Source organism: Oncorhynchus gorbuscha, linkage group LG19 (assembly GCF_021184085.1).
Source record: "Oncorhynchus gorbuscha isolate QuinsamMale2020 ecotype Even-year linkage group LG19, OgorEven_v1.0, whole genome shotgun sequence".
NCBI classification, from domain to species: domain Eukaryota; kingdom Metazoa; phylum Chordata; class Actinopteri; order Salmoniformes; family Salmonidae; genus Oncorhynchus; species Oncorhynchus gorbuscha.
Window position 1 is genome coordinate 35,366,401 of NC_060191.1, and position 11,966 is coordinate 35,378,366.

The 11,966-nt window shown below is 45.2% G+C and overlaps 1 protein-coding gene across 2 annotated transcripts in view; it reads left to right on the forward strand.

Annotated features, from left to right (window-relative positions):
* LOC124005921 (rho GTPase-activating protein 35-like) overlaps window positions 1-6,499 on the forward strand; it is a 97,702-nt gene extending 91,203 nt beyond the window's left edge. For both annotated transcript variants that reach the window (XM_046315562.1, XM_046315561.1), the window contains exons 6-7: window positions 1,831-1,936; window positions 2,186-6,499. In XM_046315562.1, the coding sequence (XP_046171518.1) occupies window positions 1,831-1,936; window positions 2,186-2,648 (569 nt within the window). In that variant the 3' untranslated portion in view covers window positions 2,649-6,499. The remainder of the gene's footprint in view (window positions 1-1,830; window positions 1,937-2,185) is intronic.
* Window positions 6,500-11,966: the final 5,467 nt, after the last annotated feature.

Consider the following 11,966-nt stretch of genomic DNA (forward strand, 5'->3'; position numbering starts at 1 on the left):
GTTCTGACTTAGAATATATGGACAACTATAAATACCTAGGTGTCTGGTTAGACTGTAAACTCTCCTTCCAGACTCTCACATTAAGCATCTCCAATCCAAAGTTAAATCTAGAATCGGCTTCCTATTTCGCAACAAAGCCTCCTCAACACATGCTGCCAAACATATCTTTGTAAAACTGACTATCCTACCGATCCTTGACATCGGCGACGTAATTTACAAAATAGCCTCCAACACTCTACTCAGCAAATTGGATGCAGTCTAGCACAGTGCCATCCGTTTTGTCACCAATGCCCAATATACTACCCACCACTGTGACCTGTATGCTCTCGTTGGCTGGTCCTCGCTACATATTCGTCGCCAGACCCACTGGCTCCAAGTCTTTGCTAGGTAAAGCTCCGCCTTATCTCAGCTCACTGGTCACCATAGCAACACCCATCCCTTGCACTCGCTCCAGCAGGTATATTTCACTGGTCATCCCCAAAGCCAACACCTCCTTTGGCTGCCTTTCCTTCCAGTTATCTGCTGCCAGTGACTGGAACAAATTGCAAAAAACACTGAAGTTGGAGACATATCTCCCTCACTAACTTTAAGCGTCAGCTGTCAGAGCAGTTTGCCGATCGCTGCAGCTGTACACAGCCCATTTGTAAATATCCCATCCAACCAACTGCCTACCTCATCCCCATATTTCTTTATTTTTTCTGCTATTTTGCACACCAGTATTTCTACTTGCACATCCTCATCTGCACAAATATCACTCCAGTGTAAATTGCTAAATTGTTATTACTTTGCCACTATTGGCCTATTTATTGCCTTACCTCCTTACTTCATTTGCACACACTGTATACAGATTTTTCTATTGTGTTATTGACTGTACGTTTGTTTATCACGTGTAACTCTTGTTGTTTTTGTCACACTGCTTTGCTTTATCTTGGCCAGGTCGCAGTTGTAAATGAGATCTTGTTCTCAACTGGCCTACCTGGTTAAATAAAGGTGTGAAAAAAATGAGGACGGAAGCTACCTGTCCTCCAGCTACACCATGGTGCAATATAGTTAGTATAGTGTTATGAAATTCAATGAGTATGGTCCTCCCCCTCCTCCTCCAATGGAAGATGCACAAATTTGCTGTGAAGCAAGACAAACAAAAGTCATACAGAATGTTAGAATATCAAGTACACTTCTTTCCTTTCTGTTCTTTCACTCCCATTGCGTTTTGTAATCTGTTGTCGTGGAGATTTAAGGTGTAGCGTCGCGGCCCAGAGATTTACCTCTACTCCGGAGGGCGGTCATCATTCAGTGAGTGAGTGTGTGTGTGCGAGGCCCCTGAGCCGTGACAAAACCCTGATGAAAGCCTGCAGCAGGAGAGAGACTCTACACACACCGTTTAAAGACTAGTTAGAAAATAAACGCTTCCAGGATGGATTGCAGAACTCTGCCTATGACCCTGTAGACTGCAGAAGAAGTGAACACATGGTTTGAAGAAGGAGCTGGATAACATGTGAAATGGTGTGTGTGTGTGTGTGTGTGTGTGGCTCCATCTGCCTCGCTCACATGGAGACATAAGACTGGATGTGTTGGGAGTGCTGATATCAGCTTGTCTGACTCACTCCTATCATTGGGCTCAGCACAACCCAGAGGACCTGTGTGTGTGTGTTCATGTGCAGGTATAGAACTCTGTGTGTGTGATCACTGCTATGCATTGTTGAGTCATCTCTGGCTCTCAGCTGTGATTTCAGTTTGTCTCAGTGTGTGCCATGCTTCCCCCGCCCCTGCACATGTGTGCGCTTCCGTTCTTTCTCTCTAACCTCTCCTGTCTCCTTTCGCCCCGATCAGAGATCAACGATCGGGATCAACGAGTTCACGCCATGAAGGACATCCTGCGCCGCTTCCCCAGGGAGAACTATGACGTCTTCAAATACGTCATCAATCACTTGAACAAGTGAGTGGCTCAGTGACGGGGCGGTGACAGTCATGCTGACCACAGTAACAGTCGTCCACCCCGCAACCTTTGACCTTCCACCCTGTCAGCTACACCCCTGGCTCTATTGAGTCAGCTTTATATTCAGTCAGTTGAGTCATAGCACAAACACTGGGGAGTTTAGATTTCTAGATTGTTACTTTAGGATTTCTTGAACAACTTACATTGTTTTCTCTCTATCTCTCCCTTAACCCTCCCTCCCTTTCTCAGGGTGAGTCAGAATAACCGTTTGAACCTGATGACCAGTGAGAACCTGTCCATCTGTTTCTGGCCCACTCTGATGCGGCCCGACTTCACCACCATGGACGCCCTGACGGCCACACGAACCTACCAGACAATCATCGAGTCCTTCATCCACCAGTGTGCTTTCTTCTTCTACAACCAGCCCCTGTCTGACACCCCTGGCGGGCACGCCTCCCCCACAGCCACCCTCTCCTCCCACGGGGGAACCTCGGCCTACTCCTCCTTGGCGTACAACTCTCCCTCCCTCACACCGGCCCCGGCCCCTTACGTTATGCCCGCCACGCCGCCCGTCATCCCACACTACGGGCCGCCCCATACCCAGATCCAGCATTCCCCGCCCCACACCCCCCCAGTCCCCCATCCAGGCCCTACTGCCCCCCCTGCACCCCCATCACCCCCCCACGGAACAACACATGCTGTGAACCAGTGATGGAAGGAAAGAGAGATTTGAGAGCGAGATGGAAAGAGTTTGAGATTCAGAGGTATGAGGGAGCGGTGAGAGAAGAATGTAAGTGGATGAGATTTTGAAGGGATGGTGAGAAGTATGGAGGGAACGAGAGGAGAGTGGGTTTGAGAGAGGGAAAGCGAACGAGAAGATGAGTGGGTGAGTGAGATGCAGTACATATAGGGGAAAACTGTTGGGAGAGGGGGGTTATCCAACCCCCATTTGCATTTTAAAGATATACGCACACACACACACACTACGCATGGAAGGGGGTGGGAAAGAGGAACTATTGAGCCACTAGTACAACATGTGTCTTCCCGTACCACTGTAGTCTATTGACTCTTCTCCCGCTACCATTTCTTCTGCCCCCTTCTCCACTGCCTTAGAGAGTACCTCCCTCTTTCCCCATCCAACACACACAAACACCACGTGTACATGTCCCTCCCCAACCATAAGGGACCTCAGAACTGCTGACTGTAGCCAGGCAGGGTATCTGTGGGGGAAGTGTGGGAGGACATTGAACTATATGGACCTCCTAGCTGGACTCTAAAACCACTGCCCAGTGTCCCACTTTCCTCGCCCCCACCACTCCTCACCACAATGGGGCTGTGGTTTGCCAGCGACTGCCCTGTCCTCCCAGGTTGATCCTGGGTCCAGGTGGAGGGAGGACCTGACCAGTAGATTCTCTGTTTATTTGACCACTGTTACCAGGAAATGGACTAGAGGCATGCTTCACCTCTCCCCCATGGACCAGCTTCCACTTCAATAGACTCATTCCTAAACCCCCCTCCCACCCCCTTCGCTTCAGTGTCTGCTACAGCGAGAGATAATGCCAAGAACAAGTCTCAACTAACTGGATCTGCAGGGGGGCTAGAGCACGGAACTTTGGGTGGTCTCACGCCCTCAGCATCTTGGGAGAGCTCCTTCCGTTCCGCTCTCTCTCCTCTGACACATGCCCCCGAGCCTCCAGGCAACGCTGGAAGACTGTTGTTTCTCTTTTGATTAAAGAGGATATCTTCCCCCCCTGTTTCTTCCTGATGTTTGTTGTTCCACCTTTCCTCTTTAGTCCCCCCCCCCCCCCCCTATGCTTCCATTTTTTGATTTTCAAACTGTGGATCAGTTTTGGAGTGTTCCGTTGATGACTGACCAATCAGAATGCACTCTCACACAGCAAGTCCCTCCTGTCAGATATCAATGCTTACTTCTTATTGGCCCATGTGCTTTCTGTGAAGGGTGGGAATAACTGTCAGGGAGAGGTAGGAAGGACTGGGATATGGATTGGGATTTGGAAGGGGTGGGATTCAGGGATGCACTTTACGGACTCTGAAAAGCATTTAGGCAATTAGACACGGAATGCCAAGAGGAACAACCATAACGATTCCCATAAGGATCCCAGGAGGCATTGGGAAGTGGTGGCAGGGAATTCATACTTCCTCCTGTTATCAATGAAGGGTTTGGAATCCTGGAGAGACATGGGGGGCATGACCTGTGTGTGTGTGTGTGTGTGTGTGTGTGTGTGTGTGTGTGTGTGTGTGTGTGTGTGTGTGTGTGTGTGTGTGTGTGTGTGTGTGTGTGTGTGTGTGTGTGTGTGTGTGTGTGTGTGTGTGTGTGTGTGTGTGTGTGTGTGTGTGTGTGTGTGTCTGCGTACATGTGTGCACATGCTTCTAATATGGTAGAGAGCAGGAGAATCATTAGTGTAGAGATCTCTGAAGTTTATTGAGATTGAGAGACTGCAGAGCACTTTTGGGATCCTCTTTAGTGCAAAGTGCGCCAACACTTTCTCACCACGTCTAATGCGTTGTGAAGTTGTGTAGCCACCTCACTGAGAACACGCCATTGCCATCTGGTGGACGACATAGTTACTGCAGCTATGACCTCACCCACCACTGCATGGGCGGAACACCATTCCCCCCCACCCGGGTGTAATATTAGATCTTTCTACATGCGTAATCCCCCATATTTACCTATTGAATGTCAAGTCAAATGGGACATATTGAGCCCAATAGGAATTCTTTGTATATAACGTAAATGGAGAGTCTATACTATGAAAGCCATATAAACTGCATTGAGATTAGCCTGTGGATGAGGCTCATATCTGTTGTGTTGCTAGGGTGCCAGCACTTTGCTACAGATGTATATACTCTCCAGAGTGTGGTGTTGAAGGAGCGTATGATGACATTTCATGTCAGCTGTCCATGATGCAGACAGTCCAGTGACTAGTCCAGTGTCCATCTGGGCTCTGCTAGTTGGCGGTATGTGGTGATGTTTAGTCATGTGTTTTTGTACCGAGGCTGGCTCAGGATAGCGGTTCAGATCCATTCAGCTGACTATGACCGGTAAGGACACAAAGGAAAGGAGATGAGGAAGCTCGTTCAGAGTATTGAAACGCAGCCAGTGGTGTTGATAGTCCCTCAATGCCATCCTGTGTTTATTGGTGTCCCATTTCCTGGTTGGCACCACTTGGTACCCCTGCCCTCTTTTGAAACGGCACCGTTCCCTAGTCCAGAGAGGCGCTCCGGGATGGAGCAGAACAGACCATCTATTCATCTGTGTTGATGACTGCGGAATTCCAATGGTTCTGTCTGTGGTTGTCATAGAAACCTGTTGGATCGCTAGTGTGTGTGTGTGTGTGTGTGTGTATGTGTGCGCACTCGCGCACGTTAAGAGTGAATCCAAGGTCATGTAATTTGTTTCATTTTGACCCTCCGCTTTACACACTCATGCTTGTCTCCACCTCTCTCCAGTTCCCATTTGTCTTGACTGACAGGCCTCCCTTCCAATCACTGGAGTTATACCCTGACGCCGACCCAATGACCTATCATACACTACCTATATGACGTTTGTTTGTCTGTGTTAAGGACTGATGTCATTTGAGCTGTCAACAGTAGCCAGACATCAGTGTAAATTCGACACTTAAGACCATGTCACTTATAGTGGAGAATGTATTTATCCTCACGGTCATTACCCCACATAATGTAAACTGGACCTGACCAACCACAGTTATCCTCTTAGTTACCTATAGGTTTACTTTTCACAGATGGAGAGTGAGTCAGAGAGAGAGAGAGAGAGAGAGAGGTGAATGGGATCATTATTTGAGAGAAGTGGGGGGGGGGGGGGGGGGGGTTGTGCAAACTCTGGTACTTTTGAATGCCGGCCAGTGGCATTCCCTGTGTATATCTATGTGTTAATACTGAACAGACTGTGAGGCAGCCAAAGACTGTGCAACAACTAAAAAACACAAAAGGTGGGGGAGAGAGGAAGCAAAGCGACACGTGGAGAGGAAGAAAACTATGGTATTAAAAATGTGACTTTGGTTCTGCGATCTTGTGGCTTTTCTTTTTCTTTATTTTTTGCAACAATGGTGAGAGATGGTCTGTTAAGTTAAAATGAGAAACAAGCAAACTATATTCAAATGGTTGTTTATTTGTATGTTAGGGGGTCTAACACTTTGCCCTTTAGTCAATGGTGATAGAATTGTTTTTCTTTTTTCTTTTTAATAATAAAAAAAAATTGTTTTTTTGTTTTTTTTTTAAACAATTTTGTGAATGGTGAAGAGACCAGCCCGGTATAGTGCATGATATTTGCCCAGGCAAGGGAGGTGGCTCGACCACTCTTCAGTATTTAAGACAAGAAGATTAAAAAACAATGAAATAATGGGGAAAAAAAGTTAACCTGTATAAAAGATAAAATGGAAGTAAACTTAAAAAAAATCTGTCAACACAAAAACAATGCTGTCATTATTTGCTAAGAGTATGGTAATTTGTCTCAATAGGAATGGTGTATACAGCAAGGCCTTACTTGGACCTGTATTCTAGTTAATAAATCAATCTTGTAAAGCCTGCCTCCTGTCTGTCTGTCTGTGCAAAACCCACTGACTCATCCCCTGGCTCACCACACACAGCTCTGCATATACATGTAGTATTATCAGTGTGTACTGTGAGAAAAGGTGTCAAATATTAAACTATGGATTCATACATTTGGCCATATTTCATTGACTGGAAATGAATCAACGAATGAATGAAAGGAATTGAATAACTTATTTCCACAAAAAGATCGGCTACTCCTGGAACCAAGTGGAGAAAACTGCCCAATGTTGAGTTCACTAGAGGCTGCCGTCATTAATGACCTGTGCTCCATGGGGCGATGGGCCTAAGTACTTTTCTACAGTTGACAGGTGTTTCTCATCATTGTATTCTAAAAAGAAAGAGTTAACTTTTAGTGTTGTCAAGTGACTTTTCCCAACGAAAACTGCCTAGAACATTAGAATAGCTTTACTTCGAGTAACATTTTACTGTACACCACTGAAAGAGCTAGAGATTAAAGTACTTAAGTAGTATCTGTAAAGAAAATGTACTTTTTACCCCATACATTTTCCCTGACACCCAAAAGTACTTGTTACATTTTGAATGTTTAGCTGGACAGGAGCATGGTCTAATTCACGCACTTGTCAAGAGAACATTCCTGGTCATCCCTACTGCCTCTGATCTGGCGGGCTAACTAAACACACATGCTTAGTTTGTAACATTTACATTACATTTAAGTCATTTAGCAGACGCTCTTATCCAGAGCGACTTACAAATTGGTGCATTCACCTTATGACATCCAGTGGGACAGTCACTTACAATAGTGCATCTAAAACTTAGGGGGGGGGTGGGGTGAGAGGGATTACTTAACCTATCCTAGGTATTCCTTAAAGAGGTGGGGTTTCAGGTGTCTCCGGAAGGTGGTGATTGACTCCGCTGTCCTGGCGTCGTGAGGGAGTTTGTTCCACCATTGGGGGGGCCAGGGCAGCGAACAGTTTTGACTGGGCTGAGCGGGAGCTGTACTTCCTCAGTGGTAGGGAGGCGAGCAGGCCAGAGGTGGATGAACGCAGTGCCCTTGTTTGGGTGTAGGGCCTGATCAGAGCCTGGAGGTACTGAGGTGCCGTTCCCCTCACAGCTCCGTAGGCAAGCACCATGGTCTTGTAGCGGATGCGAGCTTCAACTGGAAGCCAGTGGAGAGAACGGAGGAGCGGGGTGACGTGAGAGAACTTGGGAAGGTTGAACACCAGACGGGCTGCGGCGTTCTGGATGAGTTGAAGGGGTTTAATGGCACAGGCAGGGAGCCCAGCCAACAGCGAGTTGCAGTAATCCAGACGGGAGATGACAAGTGCCTGGATTAGGACCTGCGCCGCTTCCTGTGTGAGGCAGGGTCGTACTCTGCGGATGTTGTAGAGCATGAACCTACAGGAACGGGCCACCGCCTTGATGTTAGTTGAGAACGACAGGGTGTTGTCCAGGATCACGCCAAGGTTCTTGGCGCTCTGGGAGGAGGACACAATGGAGTTGTCAACCGTGATGGCGAGATCATGGAACGGGCAGTCCTTCCCCGGGAGGAAGAGCAGCTCCGTCTTGCCGAGGTTCAGCTTGAGGTGGTGATCCGTCATCCACACTGATATGTCTGCCAGACATGCAGAGATGCGATTCGCCACCTGGTCATCAGAAGGGGGAAAGGAGAAGATTAATTGTGTGTCGTCTAAATTATGTCTCAGTGTTGGTGTGCCTTTCTAGCCGTAAATTAAAAAAAACGAGAAAATAGTGCCGTCTGGTTTGCATAATATAAGGAATTTGAAATGATTCATTCTCTTTATTTTATTTTTACTTTCGAAGACTTAAAATTAAAATAATTTCCCCCGTTTTCTCCCCAATTTCGTGGTATCCAATTGTTTTTAGTAGCTACTATCTTGTCTCATCGCTACAACGGGCTCGGGAAAGACGAAGGTTGAAAGTCATGCGTCCTCCGATACACAACCTAACCAAGCCGCACTGCATCTTAACACAACACGCATCCAACCCGGAAGCCAGCCGCACCAATGTGTCGGGGGAAACACCGTGCACCTGGCAACCTTGGTTAGCGCGCACTGCGGATATCCCTACCGGCCAACCCCTCCCTGACCCGGACGACGCTGGGCCAATTGTGCGTCGCCCCACGGCCCCTACTTTCGATACTTAAGTATCAAAACTAAATGGAATTGCTAAAATATACATATACTGTTAAGACTTATACTCAGGTAGTATTTTACTGGATGACTTTCACTTTTCCGTTAGTCATTTTCTATTAAGGTGTCTTTCCTTTTACTCCGGTATGTTTTGTGTCAAAAAGTAGGTTGGGCCTCTTTGTACGTCAGGAGATAAACAAGAAAATGCTGTTATCTCCAAATAATCCACGAAGCATAAACTTCCTATGTATTTCTCATTCATTCAATTTCCAAATGACCAAACCCAGTCTCAGACTTGGATAACAGATAACTCGCATTTTCTGCGAGATTTAAGACTTTCTCGAGAATTGACTATGTTTTAAAGTCTACTTAAATTCCAGGAAACATGGAATTTGTAAAAACATTACCGGCCATTCTATCTGATCCTAATCCCTTTCTTTGTCAATTTCAAATCTTCCCAATGAACAAGTGTGCACTGAGATGGTTTAACAATACTTTACTACACAACTGACGGCACCTTTCAGTGTAGATTTAATTTAAAAATGTTTTGGAATAAATTACCACTCATCGGAGGACTCCGCTATGATATGGTTAGTTGTAAAAAAAATGTTCATAAGAGGAAACACTACACATTCTCCTTCAAATTTACAGAAATGAAGGCTTCAGAAGATCAGTGAATTTGAAAATCGTTAAAAGCAACTATTCAACAGAGAGAATTTGAGCTAAAAAAACAAGTCGGTTGGAACTTAAATGACCTGTTGCGACGTCGAGCAGAATTCATTACGCAGAGGATGCAAGAAAAAAATACTATTTTCAAGGGAGTAGCCAGTTACTGCAGCTGAAACAAGATCGTCAATACAGCCGATCAGATCCCCTAGGAAGGGACTGATATCTGATCCTACAGAAGTAAATACAACTCTTAGAGCATGTTATTCAGATGTATAGAGTTCCTCACAGAGCTTTATTAACTCCTGCTTGTCGGCAGTTACGTTGCCCAAACTCTCTCAAGAAGAAACCATTTTATTAGAGGAATCGGAGACTTTATCTGAACTGAAAGCTGCTTTTTAAAAAAAGGAAAAAAGATAAAGTGCCTGGTATTGATGGAAAACCTCCTGAACTCATTCTCAACTTTTGGGATGACCTAGGACCAGTCACTCTTCAATCGCTTAACATTGCTATTGAAAAAGGACAATTCCACAGAGACATCAATCGCAGGTGTTATATCCCTAAGAAAGAGAAAGACCTCACAAATTGTGCAACATTTTCAGCCAATCAGCTTACTTGGAGCAGAAATGAAGATGTATGCCAAAGTTCTAGCCACGAAGAGGAAGTTATTAACAAGCGCGTACATCCTGACCAAACAGGGTTTATTAAGGGTCGTCAGGCAGCCGATAACATGCTCCACCCGTTTCGTGTGGTTGCTGAGGCTTCCTATCTGGACACCCCGTGTGCTGTGTTATCATTTTAGATGCAGAGAAAGCCTTTGACTGCTAAGGTGGGGAATATTTATGGCCTTGTTCTTGAACATTTTGGTTTCGGAGCTAGATTTATACACATGATTCGCACCATGTACGTGAATCTTTCGATTATATCTACAGGCACTACACATTCTAATCCCTTTATCAAACAACGAGGGTGTAAACAAGATTGTCATGCCATTCCCTATGCTATTTGCTCACCCTTTGACCTGCTGGCACAAAGCATATGTCAAAAATTCGGCTTCCTCACCTTTCATAATCAAGCAAACTGAACCAGCAATTTCTCTGGATGCAGATGACATACTGCTCGACGCCGCAAACGCTCAGAAATCCCTCCAGACAATAATGTCTATTTTCACAGCATTCAGCTCATGGTCTGGTTCCAAGATCAACTAGTCTAAATCAGCTCTACGACCTCTTAACTCAGCTCCACTACCTCTTAACTCAGCTATTGGGAAGCGTGCAACTACCACCCATGATCCCAGTGAAGAAACAAATCCGTTAATTAGGCATCACCGTATCCATCTCTATTTACACTACCGGCAGGAAGAACTACTTAGAAACCTTTCAAAAGATCCAAAAAGACACGATGGACCGCTATGGCCACTTCTTTGCATGCTATCAAAATGATTGTCCTCCCTGGCATCACTTGTATTAGTTCCATGTTTCCACTGCCTCCCCTTATAGACCTACGGTCTAAACTTGACTGTCAGAAAGAAGTTAGTTTTGGGCGAGAACGAGGCCACAGATTAAATATTCAACGGCAACAGAGAACAAAAAGCTTCAGGTGTACTTGCAGTTCCAAATAAATGTTTTATTTTTTTATCACCACATCATTCCAAATGCATTTCGTGCTACAGAAGAGTCAACAGTTTCACCAATTAGATTACAAGATGTATTAATTTCTGGATTGACTCCTTAAAAAAAAATTGCCTTATTGTTTGGACCCATTATAGCACACTCAGTAAATGTGTGGAAAGCTACAGAGAAGCATATGAGATCGAATCTTAAATGGCATTTATCCTCTCCAATATGGCGTAATAAAGAATTCTTAGCGTGTAAGAAACCATTTATATCAGATTCTTGGTCTAAGAAGGGTATTTATACTTTCAAAGACATATTCAATTTGAACGGACTCCTCAGTTTCCAGGAAATTCCCCAGTGTTTTAATGTCCCAGGCTCATCATTTTGTCTTTACCTTCAACTCCGCCTATCCAGCAGAACTAGCAGTACACCCATTGGTCAAACTTCTAACGGACAGATGCCCCTCAAAAGGAGTTGTTTCTAATATCTATAGTCAATTCCTTCTAGCCGCACAAACACCATTAACTCTATCCACTGTATTGGAAAAGGATTTTACACTTGCTGACAGACAAATCAATTGGGAGACTGTATTGGAAAAATATATTTGGATCGTCTAGAAACCCCATTCACCAATTAGCTACTAACAACATGTAAGAATAACACCTCCAAAAATACATCAGATGGGTAATTAGTCCATCACTATTTTGTGAGTTCTTCACCACAGGGGACCGTGGTACTTTTCAGCATGTGCTGTGGAAATGCCTGAGGGTGGTTTAATTCTGGGGGAGAGTCAACGATGTCATCGATATAGGGAAAATACTGCCATTAGCTCAAATAGTGATGGTGCTTTGTGATTACTCTGATTTGCACTTGTCAGAACGCCAACGGAGAGTGTGGTTGGCAGAAAACACAGCTGTTAAGAAAATCAAGCGTCACAGCTCAGTTGAAAAATATATGGCAAATAGAAATCCAATATGGATTGTGTCAAGAGATAGATGAGAGGTGTTGAATGGAGCTGAAGGGTGGGACTCATAACAACAACAT